At 42.4% G+C, this 22133-nt stretch overlaps 1 protein-coding gene across 1 annotated transcript in view; it reads left to right on the top strand.

The window, feature by feature from the left end:
* The window catches only part of LOC132524507 (maltase-glucoamylase-like), a 78101-nt gene that overhangs the window by 49549 nt on the left and 6419 nt on the right, over positions 1-22133 (top strand). Inside the window, exons 29-43 of the mRNA XM_060156509.1 lie at positions 78-190; positions 1268-1393; positions 2762-2890; positions 3139-3249; positions 3546-3608; positions 8368-8502; positions 8971-9058; positions 9890-10028; positions 10877-11010; positions 11129-11163; positions 11257-11373; positions 14405-14553; positions 15155-15239; positions 16132-16188; positions 21912-22036. Of these exons, the coding sequence (XP_060012492.1) occupies positions 78-190; positions 1268-1393; positions 2762-2890; positions 3139-3249; positions 3546-3608; positions 8368-8502; positions 8971-9058; positions 9890-10028; positions 10877-11010; positions 11129-11163; positions 11257-11373; positions 14405-14553; positions 15155-15239; positions 16132-16188; positions 21912-22036 (1606 nt within the window). The remainder of the gene's footprint in view (positions 1-77; positions 191-1267; positions 1394-2761; positions 2891-3138; positions 3250-3545; positions 3609-8367; positions 8503-8970; positions 9059-9889; positions 10029-10876; positions 11011-11128; positions 11164-11256; positions 11374-14404; positions 14554-15154; positions 15240-16131; positions 16189-21911; positions 22037-22133) is intronic.

Here is a 22133-nt window from a genome sequence, read left to right as displayed (position 1 = left end):
GGGAGAATGTATGAATTTCAGGGGTAATTTCTCACTTGAAGGTTTCCATACTGATTGGTATTTTCCTACATTTCCAGATGTGACATTCCAGCCCTTGCCTGCCTTGACATACCGCACCACAGGAGGCATTCTGGACTTCTATGTCTTCTTGGGGCCAACTCCAGAGCTGGTCACTCAGCAGTACACTGAGGTGGGAGGGAATTCAGCTGGTTACCAAGTATTTATACAGCACATTCTGTAGTTCTTAGATGATAACTAGAATTGTTGGTCTTTCTGGGAGACAGGTAGGCTATAGAATAAGGAACAATAAATACATCCCGATAACCATTATATTCGTAGCCTCTCAGAGCATTGCAGACTAGCAGAAGTATCAAAAGTAGTGGTGCCACTGGTGGTAGTTGGCAGTGAAAGTGGTAATAGTGGTGATGATGGTGATGGTGGTGGTGGTGGTGATGATGGTGGTGGCAGTGAGGGTGGTGGCAGTGACAGTGGTAGTAGTGGATGGAGGTAGTGGTGGTGGTGGTGAGGGTGGTGGCAGTGGTGGTAGTGAGGGTGGTGATTGTGGTGGTGAGGGTTGTGGTGGTGGTGATGATGGCGATGGTAGTAATGGTGGTGGTGGCAGTGAGAGTGGTAATAGTGGTGATGGTGTTGATGGTGGTGATGATGGCAGTGATGATGGTGGTGGCAGTGAGGGTGGTGATTGTGGTGATGAGGGTTGTGGTCATAGTGGTCCCAACTGTTGCTTTGGCAGCAGCAACAAACACAGACATAAAACTTACTATATGTCACTGATATATTACTTGTTGCATGTCAGAGCACTTTACATACGTTAACTCATTCAGTCTTCACAAAAACACTATGAAACAAATATATTATTATCCTCAATTTACAAGTGAAGAAACAGATATAGAAGAGGCTGTTTCACTTTTGCCCAGAGTCACATAGCCAGCAGAGACTGGATCCCATATGGTTACCCAGACATTTTGGTATGATGCTTCTGAATTTCGTGTTCTTAACCAGTAAGCTGGTCTGCCACTAGGAATGAGAGCAAAATCAGGTTTTCCAAAACTCCTGGGGAGAGAGGTCAAGTCTGGCAGGAAGCTTCCTCCACGTTATCTCAGTGGCTCTGCATCCTCTTAGTTTCTCTCTGGATTTGAATTTGTTGATTATCTAACTGGGGACACTGGAAAAATATTCTTATTACTTTGTGTACAACTTTAACCCAGATTCTTCTTCTTAAGGACTAAATTTTCTGTTTATTTTCTAGTTGATTGGTCGGCCAGTGATGGTTCCTTATTGGTCCTTGGGGTTTCAGCTGTGTCGCTATGGATATAAGAACGACGCTGAGATTGGTAGCTTGTATGATGAGATGGTGGCTGCCCAGATCCCCTATGTACGTTGTCAGTCTGTGGGGTACTGGCTCTGGGACCGCATGGCTAACCCTTGTCTCTGTATCTGGATTAGTTTGTCTGATTTTTATCAGGTTCTATAAAATTACAAAGTACTTTCTCATACAGTATCACACTCAGCCTCACCCCTACCCAGTAGTAATATAAGGGGGGGGTGTCATTGTCCCCAGCTTGAAGAGTCACAGTGATTTGCCAAAGGAAGAGGGCATTGGGTCAGCCCGAGGGCTCTTTCTGCTAGATCATGCTTCCGTTTCTTTCACATGACTTCACAACATCTAGTCAAAAGCATTCTTGCTACTGTAAAAATGTTGCCCAGAGAGTAGTTTTGCTTAATTAAAAGAAATTGACCGGGTTTCCCTGGTGGCGCAGTGGTTGAGAGTCCGCCTGCCGATGCAGGGGACACGGGTTCGTGCCCCGGTCCGGGAAGATCCCACATGCCGCGGAGCGGCTGGGCCCGTGAGCCATGGCCGCTGAGCCTGCGCGTCCGGAGCCTGTGCTCCGCAACGGGAGAGGCCACAACAGTGAGAGGCCTGCGTACCGAAAAAAAAAAAAAAAAAATTGACCCAAATTCAGTCAGACCACTGTGTGTGTAGCTACAACCTCAGTTCCAACGCTTTGCTGGCACTGCAGCCCAGTGTTCCCACAGCTTTGAGCTGATTCCTGGTTGAATGTAGGGATCTTGGGACTGGTTTCCAGAGGAAATAATTATGGAAACAAACTCCACCTTCACTTGAAGATGAGAGGGGTCCACTAAACAGAGAATTGGTCCCATAAACCATTTACATACTTAATTTTATTCTATTGATTTTTCTATTGTTTATGATTGTTCCTACTAACGGAAAGTATAGCATGCAATATTTTATTCTTAATAAGAAAGCTGTGTCTGATAACCCCCAGGATTAGTGATTCCAAAGCAGTTACAGTGGCTTTTGTTTGTTTTGTTTTAATGGGCTTACTATCCACGTTGTATTAGTACCGGGTAGTTTACATTATGTTATTTTTTCTGAGCATGAGCCACTGATACCAGGGGCAGCCTCTGGGGATGGGGTGGTGGCCACAGTCGCTCCTTATAATGGCCCTTCACAAAGCACTTTCATCTGCTGCTTTCATTTATCTCCACAGCCTTGCCAGTTCGGCATTATCATCCTATTTTTTGCAAATTTAGTTTTTTTCTATTTTACGACTCAAAATTTGAAAATTAGGTGAATTTTCCAGAACCTAATACCTAACAAATAACAGAGGTGGGATTTGAAAGAATCAAAAAGATGCCGACTGAAATTCACCATTGGTTAGTGGAGCGTTGTTCTCACGTAGAACCTGGGCTTTTGCAAGTTTCCTTTGTCCTCCTCCAGGACGTGCAGTACGCGGACATCGACTACATGGAGCGGCAGCTGGACTTCACCCTCAGCCCCGAGTTTGAGGGGCTTCCAGCTCTGATTACTCGAATGAAGGCCGACGGGATGCGGGTCATCCTCATTCTGGTGAGTCCCTGTGTGAATGGGCAGAGTCTGTTTGGAAGAGTGAATGGGATTTGGTGCAGAAAGCTTTATACTTGTGTTTTCTTCCATGCTATGAATAGAGAAGTTGAGGTTCAGTAAGAAAAGTGTATTTCCCTGGATTCACAGAAACTCTACAGCTCAGGTGGAAGCTGATGCCTCCGCTTTTGAAGAGTTCTCCATTTTTCTACCCTGGCTTTGGTTTTCTCACCTGACCTGTGCTTTGATTTCAGGACCCAGCCATTTCTGGCAACGAGACAAAGCCCTATCCCCCTTTCACGCGGGGTGTGGAGGACGATGTCTTCATCAAAGATCCGAATGATGGAAGCATTGTTTGGGGAAAGGTATGCTCTGAGCAGTGAGCCACTAATCCCCACACTGTTACTGTGTTTGTACATTTTTTTTTTCTTTTCTATTTGGACTCTGAGGTCAGAAGTTGTCATTTTCTCCATCAGTATTTGTCACCACTGTTAAGGAATTTTAAAGGAATGTTTGTGCATTGTGAGACCCACTTTTCTTTAGATCAACCCTACAAGAAAATCAAATTATCACCTCTAGGACATGGTTTATAGTTTCTTAGGAAATGCTAAATAAGAGAGATTATCTAGTGCATTGCTTTTAAACATTTTTCTCTTCACAGGTCTGGCCTGATTTTCCTGATATTGTTATCAACAGTTCTCTAGACTGGGAAAGTCAAGTGGAGGTAAAGGGCCTGTATGGATGTTGGGTGAAATCAGTGTTGCCAGGAAGGTGCAGCCATACTTAGGATACTGGACATCCCCATGGCATGGGCATGGGCACGAGATGAAACTTACGTAGGGAACATGTCCTGTGTGTCTGTCTGTGTGCCAGTCACTTTACATGCAATATTTTACCCCAGTTGGGAGGTAGATATTATACTTTGCATAACTAAGACTCAGAGAGCTTAAATTACTTCTGTCCATGCTTTTAGGTGACAGAGTGGTGATTTCCAATCCAAGGCTTTCAGATTGCAAACATCCATGAAATTTCCGCTGAATGATACCTCGAAGAAACAGTGCCTTTTGCCTGAATTAGTGTATTTATTGTTGTTTTCATTATTGTTGTATTTGCAGTTGTTTTTGCCTTGCGTATCCCTTTTAAACAGTCTCCCACGCCTGTCTTCAGTGATTGGGTAATTTTCTCTATACCTCTTTTTTTTCATGGACAGGCTTTTCGATCTTCTCTCTTATAAATCCCCCCATCTTTCCTTGGGTTTCCCAACTTTGATCTTATCTCCCAGTTTCCAGCCATATGTTAAAACTTTCAGTCTCCTGGAAACAGGTTCTTACTTGTAATGGATCTCAGGTGAGGTTCCAAGGGAGAGAACCTAGCTTGCTGTAATCTCTGTTGCTTCTCACAGAAGATCACTTGAAGTTTCATGGTCCAGGCAGCCCACATGGACATAGGAATCTGCCAGAGAAGTTCAGGGTCATGGGCTCCTTGACTTTATTTATTTAGTTTTTACTATTTTCCACCAGCTTAATGGCATATAATTGACAAATAAAATTGTATATATGTAAAGTGTACAATGTGATAATTTGATATACATATATATCATGAAATGATTATGAGAATCAGGTTAAGTAACGCATCCATCATTTCACCTCGTTGCCATTTGTGTACTGTGTGGTGAGAATGTTTAAGATCTACTCTCTTAGCAACTTTTAAGTATACGATACAGTGTTATTAACGACAATCACCATGTTGTACATTAGGCTCCGAAATGTATTCATCTTATAAATGAAGGCTTGCCACCTTTGACCAGTATCTCCTCATTTCCTCCACCCCCTGACACCCAGTAATCACCACTCTACTCTCTGTTTCTGTGAGTTCAACTTTTTTTTCAGATTCCACATATAAGTGAGATCATACAGAATTTGTCTTTCTCTGTCTGGCTTATTTCACTCAGAATAATGCCTTCTAGGTTTATCCATTTTGTTGCAAATGGCAGGTTTTCCTTCTTTCTCATAGCTGAATAATATTCCATTGTATGTATAGACACCACACGTTCTTTATCCATTCATCTGTGAACAGACACTTAGATTACTTCAACATCTTGGCTATTGTGAATAAATGCTGCGGTGAACATGGGAGTACAGATATCTCTTCAAGATGCTCATTTTGCTTCCTTCAGGATATATACCCAGAAGTAGAATTGCTGGATCATACAGTAGTTCTATTTTTAATTTTTTGAGGGAATGCCATACTATTGGTTTGACCAAAAAGTTTGTTCTGGTTTTTTCATAACATCTTATGGAAAAACCCTAACGAAGTTTTTGCTAACCCAGTATTTTCTGTAGTGGCTATACTAATTTATATTCCCCCCAGCAGTGCACAAGGGTTCCCTTTTCTTCACATCCTTGCCAACACTTGTTATCTCTCATCTTTTTCATAAAAGCTGTCCTAACAGATTATGATTGTGGTTTTGATTTGCATTTCCTTGATGATTAGTGTTGCTGAGAACCTTTTCATGTACCTGTTGGCCATTTGTATGCCTGCTTTGGAAATATGTCTGTTCAGGTCCTTTGTCCATTTTTTTTTTTTTTTTTTTTTTTTTTTTTTTTGCGGTACGCGGGCCTCTCACTGTTGGGGCCCCTCCCGTTGCGGAGCGCAGGCTCCGGACGCGCAGGCTCAGCGGCCATGGCTCACGGGCCCAGCTGCTCTGCGGCATGTGGGATCTTCCCGGACCGGGGCATGAACCCATGTCCCCTGCATCGGCAGGCGGACTCTCAACCACTGCGCCATCAGGGAAGCCCCTCCTTTGTCCATTTTTAAATCAATATATTTGTGGGTTGTTTTTTGTTTTTTTTGCTATTGAGTTGTATAAGCTTATATACTTCCGATATTAACTCATCAGGTATTTGATTTACAAATATTTTCTCCCATTCTGTAAGTTGCCTTTTCATTTTGTTGATTGTTTCCTTAACTGTGGAGAAGCTTTTTAGTTTGATGTAATCCCACTTGTTTATTTTTGCTTTTGTTGCTTGTGCTTTTGGGGTCAAATCCAAAAAAATCATTGCCAAGACCAATGTCAAGGAGCTTTTTCCTGTGTTTTCTTCTAGGAGTTTTATGGCTTCAGGTTTTCCATTTAAGTCTTTAATTCATTTTGAATTAATTTTTGTGAGCAGTGTAAGATAGGAGTCCAGTTTCATTCTTTTGCATGTGGATATCCATGTTTTTCTTTTTTCTTAGATTCATCCCCCCCCACCCCCCCTGCTGCTTTCCCCCCTTGGTGTCCATACGTTTGTTCTCTACATATCCACGTTTTTCTAACACTGTTAACAGAAGACTGTCCTTTCGCCATTTGTGTTCTTGGCACCCTTGTCAAAGATTGATTGACTGCACATGTGTGGGTTTATTTCTGGGCTTTCTGTTCTGTTCCACTGGTCTATGTGTCTGTTTTTATGGCAGTACCATGACTTTTAAGTCAGTATGCTGGGGAGAGGGCCACTTCAGCAATCAAGAAGTTGGCTACCACTGTGTGAGCCCTACAGTGCATCGGCCATTAGAGGCAATACTGCCACCTTGAGGGCATTTGGAAATCTGTGGGACAGTTTTGATTATTGCAAGGGGAGCACCAAGTGACATTTTGTAGGCAGTGACCAGGGTTGCCCAATTGCAGGGGATTTTCCACCAAGAATTCTCCTGCCCTAAATGCCAATTGTGCCCCTGATGAGAAATACTTCATTAGGGGGTCGCAATGTTTGTTAGGTAGCACATAAGATATTCTCAATAGATAGAATGATTTTAACTATTTATATTAATAAGACCCACTTGATGAGATTAGTGGGCCTGAGGCCACTGGATCTGAAGCTTAGATGTTTAATACAGTAAGCCTGGCATGGAGCCTAGGAATTGCATCTTGGTAGCACACAATGGATTGTGGTAAGTAATCCTGGGACCAGACATGCAAGTGGGTACATCATGAATTGAGGACTAGGGAAAGTGAGGACAGAAGCAATGAGGCAAAAGTGGAATGCAGACAGGAGTGAGGCAGAGCCAGTACCTTGGAGAACAGCAGAACATTTTTAATTTCATGGGTAAGGGTCAGAGCACCTTTTAGTGGGGTTAATAAATCATAGTCAAGTTTCTCACTTGTATTTGGGATTCAGTTATCACTTGGACACGGCTGGTATTGACTCTGTTTATTCCAATTCTCCACTTCCCTCCTCTACCCCATGTTTCTAACCCTGCCTGAGCTGGAGCTCTCTGTTTCTGGTGAAAGGTTCTATTTTGTTGGGTCCATGTTTCTACCTCCATTTTCTAACAAAAATGCAACCTTGGCATGCCTCCCTTTCACGAGATGCTCAGTCGTGTGGCTCACTACCTCAGAAGTTCTCTGTGAGCTGGATCCCTGTACACTAATCCATTTCTGGTGTTTTCTTTGTGTTCTTTTTGGCCTTTTTTCTAGACATTTGGATTCCACTTGCCTTTTGCCTATCATGTTTAGGTACTGGAGGTGCCCTAGACCAAGTCCTTTTTCTGTTGTTTCCTCCCCACCCACACTTTTGCCACCAGTATTATTTAGCTTTTTAACTCTTGAAATGCACTGATGAACACAGAGGAGCCAATTTCCTGAGACATACAGAGGACCATAAAGCTCCATAACAAGCATCGTAGCTATATAGAAATGTAAGAATATTTGCTGTTGCTAAGTGGTGTGAATTTACAATTATGCTCTAAACATTTATCTTATGTCAGCTACTAAGCTAAGCATGGTTGGGGAATACAAAGGTCAACAAGGGCCTTGCTCTCAAAGGGGCTATAGCTCAGGAGTTATACCTTGGGTCCATTTTCCAGGTTAAAATAAAGACAGTTTTTATTATTTGAAGAAGATAAGAGAAAGGGGAGTTGAAACTTCCTCTTCAAGTCCTCCCAATTTAGTTGACACACAACTGCACTTTTCAAGTGATTCTGAAACCATAGAAAACCCAGATACATATTAGTTAGATAGTCTTATGTAATAAAATGCAGTCTTACCTCTCACCCTTTCTTCCTATTGGGAATGAGATAGGAGAGGATCAGCTGGATGTTTCTTTACAACCTGTTGACAATGCATCTGCTGTCTGCCCCTTTCAAGCTGCAGTCTCCCTGGCTCATGCTTTGTCTTTGAGGAGTGCTCAGGACAGAAGTTGAGGGGTGGGTATCTAACGATGGAAAAAGTGAGTTCAGGGTGTTGATGGCTACCATTCATGTTGATACAAAGAGGAAAACAGTCCGTGGGTGCTTCCCAAATGATAAGAAGGTGTCTCATTTGTGCTCATTTCTGTTCTTTGAGCTCATTGTATTTCAAATAAGCTAAGAACATTACTTAAGCTCATAACTTTGGATTAACTATCACCACACAGTATAGGCTTTGCATGAGTTAAGCTTTTAGGAAATGCCTGTTTTCTGTCTAATATATTTGTTCGGGACAAATAAATTGTATTTACTTTTTACAGCAATACCGAGCTTATGTGGCCTTCCCAGACTTTTTCCGTAATTCAACCATCACATGGTGGAAAAGGGAGTTGAGAGAAATGTACACCAATCCACGGGATCCAGAGAAGAGCTTGAAGTTTGATGGCATATGGATTGTAAGTGTGTGTGTTTGTGTCTGTGTACATGGGGATAGGTGTGTTTCTATCTCTGTGTGCCTAAGTGTATGTATTACTGACCTTTAATCAAAAGGGGTAATAGTCATCCAAGAAAGACTTTGGACATATCAGACTGCAGTTCCTCCAATCTGGAGTGGACCATTCTGATACTCCTCATACCTTGTACCTTGTCTGAAGTTCTTGCTGTAGAATTCCAAGCTGATTACCAGGAATTCCTTGGAACTGAGCCTGCCTCACACCCTGAGTGAGAATTTTTTTTCAAATCCACCAGCCAGTCATTCTGTAGGGCTTAATTGATCTTTTTCAAGCTGGATTTGATGAATCTCCCTGGGCTGGTATCTGTGGAATTACTGGATGGTGAACAATTATTCTCTGCTTCCTTGTCTCCGAGTTAACAGTATATAATTCTTTTTAAAAGTAAAGTATTCCTGTGTTGGACATTTCTAGGATATGAATGAACCGGCAAACTTCGTGAGTGGGGCAGTCCCTCCAGGCTGCAAGGATGCCTGTCTGAACCACCCTCCCTACATGCCACGTAAGGACCCTTGGCCTCCTCTACTGGCAGTGCCATGGCTGCAGGGAATGAGCTGCAAGAGTCCAGCAGCCAGACATTTATCCTGATGTTCAGGGACATCCTGACTGACACTCTGGTTTTGGGGGGACCAAAGACAAACACACTCCAAGAGCTTTACCCAGTTGGGTGTGGGCAAGTTATTGGCCCCTTTGGGTAAGTTTCTCAAATTTTTTTCAAAAAACACTTAACTGTGGTGATGTCTCCGAAGGATCCCACAGCTAGGTGTCTTACTTCTTCAGGCTCATGTTAATCCCTCCACAGGAATTTCTTGTGTCACCAGTGGGTGGAAAGTAATGGCCTCACCTTATCATGGAGTCAATGACTTTGGCGTTGTATTTGTGTTCATATCTTGGCTCCGGAAATTATACTCTCTATGAGTATAATTGTGTGACCTTTAGCAGATTACTTGCTGTTTTCTAATCTCAGTTTTTTAAACTGTTAAAGGAAGATAATGATATCTTCTCCATAGAACTATGATAAGAATGACATAAAATAACATACATGTTAAAAGCCTAGGTTGGAGCCTGTCACTCAGTAAGTGTTTGACAACTGCGTTCTTCCCCATGCCCCTGCTTTCTCCCGGGGAACCCTCCGGGGCCCTGGATGTTGAAAACACCTGCGAGTGCCATTGTAGCTCAGAGCCGTGCATGTTTCCATGCCCCTGGGGAGGAGAGGGACCCATGCAGGGGTCAAGTTAGTCTTATGATCCAGAGTCCGATCCCATGAGGAGAGGTCAAGGATAAACAGGATCAGGCAGGGGTGGATTTCACATCACTAGATCTTTCTCCTCAGATTTGGAGTCCAGGGACAGGGGCCTGAGCAGCAAGACCCTGTGCATGGAGAGCCAGCAGCTCCTGCCTGACGGCTCCCCGGTGCGGCACTACGACGTGCACAGCCTGTACGGGTGGGCCCAGACCAGACCCACGTACGAGTGAGTCATCAACTGCCTTCTCCAGTCGGGCCAGCCTGCAGGGACAGCCAGGGACTGATGAAGCTACACTGCTCGTCCTTTCATTCCCTCTTCCAAGAGTTAAGAAGACTTTAATTACAGCTCTGTCGCAATTCTCATTTATTAAAGACTCATGAGCATGGAGCCAGACCCTGTGATCCTAGTTAGCAAGACAGATTTAAATAAGGCGTGGTCCTTATTTAAGTAAGAGACTAATAGTCCTAGTGGAGGAAATACACGTGGAGACATAAGACATCACGCAGCGTGGATGATGCTATAATAACTTTACTTGTTGTAAGGGAACACAGAGGACTGGATACCTCTTTCCTTTTTTTCAAAAGTGACTCATCTCTATTAGAATTTATTTTTGTCCCTCTTGTTGGGTAGCCAACTGGTGTTCTACTTAATTATCACTGTCCCATTTTGTGTGCTCATTCCATGCTTAATAAGAAGTATCCTAAGGAAAGCCTTATAAAGGAATTCATCTTCTTCTTTCCCAAATATATAAAACTAAGTATTGAGTAAATAAATAGCAAAATTTAGTGATTACCTATTATTTTTAGGTGATCTGGTGAGTTTATTACATTGTGAAGGGTTTTTTTATATGAAACACTATAAAACACAATGTAAAGACACAACTTTTAATATTATCACCATCATATGGAGTCAGTCAGTGAGGAACCTCATGGCTTAGATTTCCATATTCCCTTCTGTGACACAGGAGATATTTTGTCACCATGCCCTAGGCTCAGGAGCTCTGGGAGGAGAAGGTCTGTGGCCTTTCCTCACCTGCTGTGCCCTAAATCACCCCCTTGTTCCCCTCCGAGCAGAGCTGTGCAGGAGGTGACGGGACAGCGAGGGATCGTCATCACTCGCTCCACTTTTCCTTCTTCTGGCCGCTGGGGAGGACACTGGCTGGGTGACAACACGGCCGCGTGGGACCAGCTGAGGAAATCTATCATTGGTGTGTGGGCTGCTGGGAGAGGAGAGGAGTTGGGGTCTTCAATCAAGGCTTCTCCAAGGAGGGAAGAGGAGGCAGGTCATGAGTGCCTTGTCTGACACAGCTGTGGTTCTCGTTGCAGGCATGATGGAGTTTAGCCTCTTTGGCATATCCTTTGTAAGTGTCCTTTGGATTACTCCTAATCCCCAAGCAGATGGTGATATCTTTCAGAAATCATTAACGGGCCCATTTTATTCTACCCTGTTTCAGACAGGAGCAGATATTTGTGGATTCTTTCAAGATGCTGAATATGAAATGTGTGCTCGCTGGATGCAGCTGGGGGCCTTTTACCCCTTCTCGAGGAACCACAACAGCATTGGGGCCAGGGTAGGACATTGAGCTCAGAGCTCAAAAGTTCTGTGTCACCAGGAACACAGACTCCCTTTTTGAACTACAAGTAATGTAGTCTGTATTCCCCAAGGACATCTTCAAAACCGTTAAACCCCCATGTTTCTTTTTTTAAATTTGATATACTTATATATTGTGAAATGATTATCACAGTAGGGTCAGTTAACACCTCCGTCATGTCACATAATTACCATTTCTTTTTTGTTGTAAGAACATTTAATATCTACGCTCTTAGCAACTTTCAAGTGTATAATACAGTATTGTTAACTATGGACACCATGCTGTACATTATATCGCCAGAAATATTTAATTTATAACAAGAAGTTTTTACTCTTTGACCAACATCTCCCCATTTCTCTCACCTCCCAGCCCCTGATAACTACCATTCCAAGTCCTAAGAGGGAAGTTTATAGAAAAAGGAAAGATATCAAATAAGCAGCCTAACTTTACACCTCAAGGAGCTAGCAAAAGATAAACAAACTAAGCCCAAAGTTAGCAGAAGAATGGAAATAACAAAGATCAGAGCAGAAATAAATAAAATAGATCAATGAAACTAAGAGCTGGTTCTTTGAAAAGATAAACAAAATTGACAACCCTTTAGCTAGATTTCTTAAGACAAAAACAGAGGAAGCTCAAATATAAATAAAATTGTAAATGAAAAAGGAGACATTATAACTGATACCACAGAAATATAAAAGATCATAGGAGACTACTATGAACAATTATATACTGACAAATTGGACAACCTGGTTGAAATGGATAAATTTCTAGAAACATGAACCTACCAAGACTGAATTATGAAGAGCTAGAAAATCTGAACAGACCAGTAATGAGTAAGGAGATCAGTAATCAAAGTCTCCCAACAAAGAAGAGCCCAGGACCAGCTGGTTTCCCTGGTGAAGTCTGTAAAACATTTTAAAAAGAATTAATGCCAATACTTCTCACCTCCAAAAAATTAAAGGTTTGGGAACACTGCCAAACTAATTTTACAAGAACAACATTACCCTGATACATAAGCAGATAAGGACACTACAAGAAAAGAAAAAGGGGCCAATATACTACAAGGAAAGAAAAAGAGGCCAATATCCCTGATGAATATAGTTCGAAAAAGTTTTAACAGAATATTACTACAATGAATTTGACAGCACACTGAAAGAATGATGCATCATGATCAAGTGGGGTTTAACTGTGGGATGCAAGGATGGTTCAATATATGCAAATCATGTGATATACCACATTAATAGAATAAAAGATAAAAGTCATATGATCATCTTAATAGGTGCAGGAACAAAAAATACTTGACAAATACAACATCCTTTCATGATTAAAAACTCTCAACAAATTGAGTATAGAAGGAATGTACCTCAACATAATAAAGGCCGTATATGACAAGCTCACAGCTAATATTATACTCAACAGTGAAAAGTTGAAAGCTTTTTCTCTTAAGATCAGGACAAAGACAAGGGTTCCCACTCTCACTACTCCTATTCAACATAGTACTGGAAGTCCTAGTCAGAGCCATCAGATGAGAAAAAAAAAAGCATTCAAATCAGAAGGGAAGAAGTAAAATGGTCTCTGTTTACAGTTTATATGATCTTATATACAGAAAATCCTAAAGATGTCACAAAAAAACTATTAGAAACTAATCAATGAATTCAGTGAAGTTGCACAATATAAAATCAACATACAGAAATCAATTGCCTTTCTATACACTAACAGTGAAATATCTGAAAAAGGAATAAAGAAAACAATCCCGTTCACAATAGCATCAGAACACAATAAAGTACTTAGCAATAAACTTAACCAAGAAGGTGAAAGATCTGTACACTGAAAACTGTAAGACATTGATGAAAGAAACAAGTGGAAAAATATTTTGTGTTCATGGAACAGAAGAATTAACATTGTTAAAATGTCCATACTAAAACCATCTATGAAGTCAATGTAATTCCAATCAAAATTCTAATGTGATTTTTCACGGAAATAGAAAAAAAATCCTAAAAGTTTTATGGAATTACAAAAGACCACAGACAGCTAAAGCAGTCCTGAGAAAGAACAAAGCGAGAGGCATCAGGCCTCCTGATTTCAAACTATATTACAAAGCTATAATAATCAAAACTACATGGTCTAGTAATCAAAACAGTATGATATTGGCATAAAAAAATAGACTAATAGACCAATGGAACAGAATCAGAGCCCAGAAATAAACCTTTGCATGTACTGTCAACTAATATTTGACAAGAGAGCCAAAAATACTCTGTGGAGAAAATATAGTCTCTTTAATGCATGATGTTGGTAAAATTAGATAATCACAGGCACACTCACAAAAATAACTCAAATCTTACCACACTCACAAAAAATTAACTCAAAATGGATTAAGACCTGAAACCATAAAACTCCTAGAAGAAAACATAGGGAAAAATCTACATGACATTGTTCTTGGCAATTTTTTTTTTTGATATGACACCAAAAGCACAAAGAACAGAAGCAAAATTTAAAAAGTGGGACTACATCACACTAAAAAGCTTCTGCATGGAATCAACAAAATGAAAAGACAACCCACAGACTGGGAGAAAATACTTGCAAACTATGTATCTGATAAAGGGTTAATATCTAAAATATATAAGGCACTCATACAACTCAATAGCAAAAAAAAAAAAATCTGATTTAAAAATGGGCAGAGGAACTGAATAGACATTTTTCCAAAGAAGATATACAAATAGCCAACAAGTACATGAAAAAATCCTCATGTTTCAATGAATCAGTATTCTTTCAGTTTGGGCACTGTACCAAATATATACCCCATCCCCCATTTCTTATGGGGAATTTTTTCAACTGTCCTGGGAAAGCTTCAGTGACCTCTTTTGGTCTATTAAAAATATTCTTTGAGTCTCATCTATAGTCATCGTTGGTTTAGCTTTGTTTGATCTTCATTTGGAATAAATGTTCAGTAATCTCCTTACGTCCCCCAGGTCCCCTAAGTTGAGCCCTGAACATTTTTTTTTCTCCTTAGAGGCAAGATCCTGTGTCCTGGGATTCTACCTTTGTGAATATCTCCAGAAGTGTCCTGCAGACCAGATACACCCTGTTGCCATATCTGTACACCCTGATGCACAGGGCCAACACGGAGGGCAGCACTGTCGTGCGGCCTCTTCTCCATGAGTGAGTGTATAGCGAGGATACCAAAGACTAAGTGATAATTTTATTCTATATGGTGGCAGTTGAAGAAAACAATTCTTCCAAATTAAAGGCATGACTGCCTTTGCCAAAAGCTCTCTAGGCACAGACCGTACGTTATGACTCATTTTAGCATGGTGTCAGTCACACCTTAGATCTTTGGTAAAAGACTACTGATTTTTTTTGAAAAATTTCAAAATGATATACAGTACAACACAGAATAATTTCTTTCTAATTTGGGCCTGTAAAGACCTGCGTATCCCTTATAGTAGCTCAGGTCACGAATCCAGGGGGATATCTGAGGAATGGAGACCATTCTTGTGTTAAAATGTGCTGTGGTTAAGAAACGTGTGGAGACATTGATAGGTGAGAACGTGTCTAAATCCAACCATTTCTGGGGTTTGAAGAACATGACATGTAGAAAGTGAGCATGTGTCTAATTAAGGTTGACCTAGGGAAAGAATAAAGGATGGCATAGGATGCGGCTGGCTTTCCAACTTGGGTCTGAACTTGAGGAGTTTCTTCAAGGCCTCCATCTGGAGTCCTGTAGGGGTCCTAACTGTGGTACCTTGGTTTCCCTCTCCAGGTTTGTGTCAGACCAGGTGACCTGGGATGTAGACAGTCAGTTCCTTCTGGGCCCAGCCTTCCTGGTCAGCCCTGTCCTGGAGCCTGTGAGTATGGAGGCCTCTGACGAATAGAGGATCCCAGCTATGAGGCCGGTGACTAGTCGAAGAGAAGAGGCCTCATCTGATGGGGTCCTGAGATGTGGTTTCTTATTCTACCTCTGTCTCTTCCTCTCCCTCTGAGCTGAAGTTCATTACTTAGGTGTTCTGGTCCTCAGCTCCCTCATCTTTAAAATCAGTATAATGAATTCTGATTCATTGGATAATCAAGAAGCAAAAAACCCTTTGATATATTTGAAGATATAATCATTTCTTCTTTAACTGAAAGAAGGAGTATGAGTCAGGTGGGGACAGTACTATAAGGAAATCCTTGCTATCCTCTATCACCATTAAAGCAAAACTTTTCAGAAGGATTGTTTGTAGCAATGTGTATACTTTTGTTGCTGGCTAGCTCTTCCCTTCCTCCAAAAGAGGTCCTCAGGCAGCCCTTTCTTTACTTCATTTATCAATGATTAGGCTTCTGATTAAAGTAACAGTTAACCGGATCTTCTCCAAAACTTACTGCACTAATCATAATTTCTGAAGTATTGGTGCGGTAAACCTACAATTTTTTTTTCTGCTCTAGGCCCAGCCTCAGTTTGTCTCTTTAGAGAGGGTATGGGATAAGTCTATAAGTAAATGATGATTTTTTTTCCCCCCTTAAGTCCCGGATCCCAAAGGGTTTTACAGAAGCCACCATTTTTGGTTAGGCAGATCTCCCCAGTTTGAGAAGGGATCAGAGAAGGGAGCCTTTCCCAACACTGGTGACCTCTAGAGAGAAGAGGCCTGTGGGTCCAAGGCCACTACGTTGTTTTGACCCCTTTACTATGCAAATGGTTACTCTGCCCTAGAGAGCTGAGCCTACTGCTCATGCCTTGTTTTTTTTGTTGTTTAATTTTAGAACGCCAGAAATGTCACTGCATATTTCCCTAGAGCCCGCTGGTATGATTACTACACGGTAAGTTTTTCTGATTGTTTCTATGCAACCTGGGGAAATGATAGCATGCACAGGCTTTAGAAGCTGACAGACCTCAGGTCAAATTCTGGCTCCGTAACCCACTACAACGTGTCTTGGACATGTCACTTTTAACCTTGTAGCCTCATTTTTCTCACCTCCACGTGGGGAAAGACCGCTTCCCTCACAGAATTGTTCTGAAATGTGTGAAGGCATCTGCTGTAGTGCCTGGCTTTTTGTGGGTGTTCTTTATGTGTTAGTTTTTATCTTTCCTCATACCACCACTATTCACAGTGGTGTAAAATGGCGGACACTGGTAAATGCTTGAAGTTGTGCTGGAAGCTATGGTTTTTGTTTATATTCTCCCTGCTAGACTGGAAGTTCATAAGTATTAGGAGCCTTTTCCCCTCTGTCTTTTTACATAATACCTTCTTTTATAGCATAGATGCCCAAAGAGGAGTTGTTAAATGTACTTAGTCCTAAGGTAAGCAAGGCCCTAGGCAGTATGTAAAATGTACACAGAGGTATAAGGCCTGACTTTTGTGAGCTGGTGTGACGCAAATGCGTTTAGAAATGGGGAAGGAACACAGCCTTCTCTGTCATATGACTTTTCTGGGCTAGTCTGAACCCCAGAGACTAAGTTGGGAAAACAGTCTTTCACAGAAGCTTCAAGCAGTGTTCTTTCTTTTTTTTTTTTAATTTTTATTGGAGTACAGTTGATTTATAATGTTGTGTTAGTTTCAGGTGTACGGCAAAGTGAGTCAGTTATACATATACATATATCCACTCTTTTTTAGATTCTTTTCCCATATAGGCCATTACAGAGTATTGAGTAGAGTTCCCTGTGCTATACAGTAGGTCCTTATTAGTTTTCTATTGTATATATAGTAGTGTATTTATGTCAATTCCAATCTTCCAATTTATCGCTCCTCTCCCTTACCCCCTGATAACCAAAAGTTTATTTTCTACATCTGTAACTCTGTTTCTGTTTTGTAGATCAGTTAATTTGTAGCCTTTTTTTAGACTCCACATATAAGCGATATCATATATTTGTCTTTCTCTGTCTGACTTACTTCACTCAGTATGACAATCTCTAGGTCCATCCATGTTGCTGCAAATGGCATTATTTTGTTCTTTTTTATGATGGAGTAACATTCCACTGTATATATGTACCACATCTTCTTTATCCATTCCTCCGTTGATGGACATTTAGGTTGCTTCTGTGTCCTGGCTATTGTGAATAGTGCTGCAGTGAACATTGGGGTTCATGTATCCTTCCGAATTATGGTTTTCTTTTGTGTATGCCTAGGAGTGGGATTCCTGGTCATATGGTAGTTCTATTTTTAGTTTCTTAAGAAACCCCCATACTGTTTTCCATAGTGGCTGTACCAATTACTAGAGAAATGCAAATCAAAACTACAATGAGGTATCACCTCACACCAGTCAGAATGGCCATCCTCAAAAAATCTACAAACAATAAATGCTGGAGAGGATGTGGAGAAAACGGAACCCTCCTACACTGTTGGTAGGAATGTAAATTGGTACAAGCAGTGTTCTTTTGCAGGGACACAGACAAGTCAGAGTTTGATTTGTTTTTAATAAGTTTATTAATTTAATTCATTTTTGACTGCATTGGGTCTTCATTGCTGCGCACAGGCTTTCTCTAGTTGCGGCGAGTGGGGGCTACTCTTCGTTGCGGTGTGTGGGCTTCGTATTGCGGTGGCTTCTTTTGTTGTGGAGCACGGGCTCTAGGCACACGGGCTTCAGTAGTTGTGGCATGCAGGCTCAGTAGTTGTGGCTTGAGGGCTCTAGAGCACAGGCTCAGTAGTTGTGGCTCACAGGTTTAGTTGCTCCATGGCATGTTGGATCTTCCCAGGCCAGGGATTGAACCTGTGTCCCCTGCATTGGCAGGTGGATTCTTTTTTTTTTTTTTCTGTACGCGGGCCTCCCACTGTTGTGGCCTCTCCCGTTGTGGAGCACAGGCTCCGGATGCGCAGGCTCAGCGGCCATAGCTCACAGGCCCAGCCGCTCCGCGGCATGTGGGATCTTCCTGGACCAGGGCACGAACCCGCGTCCCCTGCACCGGCAGGTGGACTCTCAACCACTGCACCACCTGGGAAGCCCGGCAGGTGGATTCTTAACCACTGGAGCACCAGGGAAATCCAGAGTTTGATTCTTGAGGAACAATCGTAGGTAGCGTCCTCCTCTCCTGACTTTTCTGAGCAGAGCAAAGCAGCAAACTAGAAATACAGCAAAAGGATAACAGCAGGAGGACAAGAGGCAGAGCGTGCTCTGGGCCCTTTCAGCCAAGCCATTTGTAGTGGGACTGGGTGAAAACCCTGCAAGGACAATGGAAATTTTGTTCCTTTTCTTCTCTGTCTTATGGAGCCCTGAGTCCTCCCTGACACGCCCTTTTTTCCTGAGCTGGATCTGTCCTCTGGTTGGCAGTAGGTTAAGACTGCGCTGTGCTTCCCAGCGAGGGCTTTCTGGGAGGGAGCAGCCAACTTCCTTTAAGTGAGTGAAGCCTTTGTCCTGAGTTTGCATGTTGACTGGCTTAGTCACTAACAGGCAGTCACTCTGAGTACACTGAGGCTCCTGGGTGCGGGGCCAGGGCCAGGGTGAAGCAAGTAAGGTGCCTAGGGCACACGGTTTAAGGAGACGCTCCTTTTTAAGGCGGCCCCTGTGTTTGCAGGACGCTGAGAGTAAGTGCCTTCTTAAATGGTGCATCCTAGGCACCTGACACATCTCACTCTCGTCCCAACCTTGTCCAGGTGCAAACCACCTTACTGAGCTCTGGGTGTGGTATATACTGGAAAAGTTTCCCTATGGAGTTCACCATCTAATCTGGAGCTAATATTTGCATGTTATAAACACTAATACATATGTACATAATTATATATACCATATAAAAGAAAGTGAAGTGTGAGGGCTATCAAAGAAGAGAAAAGTTTCCTGGAATTGCTGGTTTTATACATGGCTTTTAAATAGAAAATAGCTTTTTTTTTTAACATCTTTATTGGAGTATAATTGCTTTACAATGGTATGTTAGTTTCTGCTTTATAACAAAGTGAATCAGTTATACATATATCCCCATATCACTTCCCTCTTGTGTCTCCCTCCATCCCACCCTCCCTATCCCACCCCTCTAGGTGGTCACAAAGCACTGAGCTGATCTCCCTGTGCTCTGCGGCTGCTTCCCACTAGCTATCTTATTTTGCATTTGGTAGTGTATATATGTCCATGCCACTCTCTCACTTTGTCCCAGCTTACCCTTCCCCCTCCGCATATCCTCAAGTCCATTCCCTAGTAGGTCTGCGTCTTTATTCCCGTCTTGCCCCTAGGTTCTTCATGACCATTTTTGTTTGTTTGTTTTTTAGATTCCATATATATGTGTTAGCATATGGTATTTGTTTTTCACTTTCTGACTTACTTCACTCTGTATGACAAACTCTGGGTCCATCCACCTAACTACAAATAACTCAATTTCATTTCCTTTTATGGCTGAGTAATATTCCATTGTATATATGTGCCACATCTTCTTTATCCATTCATCTGTTGATGGACACTGAGGTTGCTTCCATGTCCTGGCTATTGTAAATAGAGCTGCAATGAACATTGTGGTACATGACTCTTTTTGAATTATGGTTTCCGCAGGGTACATGCCCAGTAGTGGGATTGCTGGGTCGTATGGTAGTTCTATTTTTAGTTTTTGTTTGTTTGTTTGTTTTAGATACGCCGTCCTCTCACTGTTGTGGCCTCTCCGGTTGCGGAGCACAGGCTCCGGACGCGCAGGCTCAACAGCCATGGCTCATGGGCCCAGCTGCTCCGCGGCATGTGGGATCTTCCCAGACCGGGTCACGAACCCGTGTCCCCTGCATCGGCAGGCGGACTCTCAACCACTGTGCCACCAGGGAAGCCCCTATTTTTAGTCTTTTAAAGAACTTCCATACTGTTCTCCATAGTGGCTGTGTCAATTTAAATTCTCACCAACAGTGCAAGAGTGTTCCCTTTAAATAGAAAATAGCTTTGATTGAGTCTTTCAACTTTTTTTGTTTCTTTTTGAGACAAAACAAAACATAGGAAGCCAAATGTTGATGAAACAAGCCATTTAGAAAAATATAAAATTTTGATGTTTAATTAGAATCAAGTAGTTTTGAGTAGTTTCATCAGAGGCTATCTGGCCCACAAAGTGTAAAATATATCCTATCTGACCCTTTAAAGGTGAAATTTGTTAATCCCTATTCTAGAGGATACACAAAGTGTATGAGACCTATTTCACCATCTGGTCATGTGAAAAGGAACAAGTTAAGGAGCCTACTGTATAACACAGGGAACTCTGCTTAATACTCTGTAATAACCTAAATGGGAAAAGAATTTGGAAAAGGAATAGATACATGTATTTGTATAACTGAATCTCTTTGCTGTATACCTGAAACTAACAAAACATTATTAATTAACTATACTCCAATATAAAATAAAAATTAAAAAATCATTCGAGGGCTTCCCTGGTGGCGCAGTGGTTGAGAGTCCACCTGCCGATGCAAGGGACACGGGTTTGTGCCCCGGTCTGGGAAGATCCCACATGCCGCGGAGCGGCTGGGCCCATGAGCCATGACCGCTGAGCCTGCGCGTCCGGAGCCTGTGCTCCGCAACAGGAGAGGCCACAACAGTGAGAGGCCCGTGAACCAAAAAAAAAAAAAAAAATCCTTCGATATAAGGAACACTGTGGAATATTAAAATATAGTGTAGAAATTTAGAGGAAGAAGAAATGCAAGTATACTGGTTAAAGGATGGAAGACATCAGAGGAATATGGACTGGAAAGGTACCCTGAAAGACAGATGGGGTGCCAAAAAATTAGCAAAGTAAAAATCCCTCCACGGGTAAAAATTCAAATATTGGAAAAGGGAAAACGGAAAGTAAAATTCACTATTCTCCCTGTCTCCCAGTCCTTGGTCCCCCTTCTAAAGCTAACCCCCATTAACAACCTGTTATATATCTTTGCTGATAAAAATTTGTCCATCTAGTGGATGGACACCGGTTAACGTCTAGGAAGCACAGAACAGTGCCCACAGCACAGGGTTATCTGGCCCAGAACGTCCACAGTGCTGAATTCGAGAAGCCTTGCTCTAGGCTGAGAACGTGTGGGAGGACGGTTTCTTAGGAATCGAGGTTTATGGCCTGGGGTGAGAGATGCTTCTCCCTGTCACAGGCAAGATCAAGATGTGAAACATAAAGGAAGATGTAATGAGTTAAAGATAAGGATTTGTGAAGTAAGGCAGTTCACTTTAATTATTTCTGTCAAGTAGGAGTCAAAGGTGTTAGTGAGGGTGGGGTGGGGGGCAGTGGAGGGAGACGGAGGCGGAGAGGGGACAAAACAAAGGGAACGTGTCTTTGGGGGAGTGAATCGGGAGCCGAACAGAAAGAAAGAAGGCTCGCTCAGCCTCCTCTAGCAGTGCTTCCTACGCAGAAACAGGATATGGGGTAAGGGTAGGGTGAGAGGCAGCTGTGATCTCATGGGGTGTGTACAGCAGAAGCCCCCAAAGACAAGAGACCCTGACATGATGCCCTGGCAGCAGCTCTCGATCCCGTAGAGCAGCTGGGCGAGTGTGGAAAAGTGTGATAACAGGTCCTGAACAGGCAGCAGGTTCCGAGCATGGACAAGATGTCTGGTAAATGCATCATTCGGGCAGATGTGTTCTCTCCATCACCTTCTTCTGGCCCACAGGGTGTGGACATTCAAGCCCGGGGAGAGTGGAAGACCTTGCCAGCGCCTCTTGACCACATTAATCTTCATGTCCGTGGGGGCTACATCCTGCCCTGGCAAGAGCCTGCACAGAACACCCACTTAAGGTGAGGGAGGGCGTCACGTTTCTCCCTTCCACGCCAGGCAGCCCAGGTCCTTGTGAAGCCCACCAATCTGTAAACCGCACCCTCAGGCCCCAGAGCA

This window comes from Lagenorhynchus albirostris, chromosome 8 (assembly GCF_949774975.1).
Source record: "Lagenorhynchus albirostris chromosome 8, mLagAlb1.1, whole genome shotgun sequence".
Lineage (NCBI taxonomy): Eukaryota > Metazoa > Chordata > Mammalia > Artiodactyla > Delphinidae > Lagenorhynchus > Lagenorhynchus albirostris.
The sequence above is the reverse complement of the archived record's forward strand: the minus strand, read 5'-3'. Positions and strand labels throughout refer to the sequence as shown.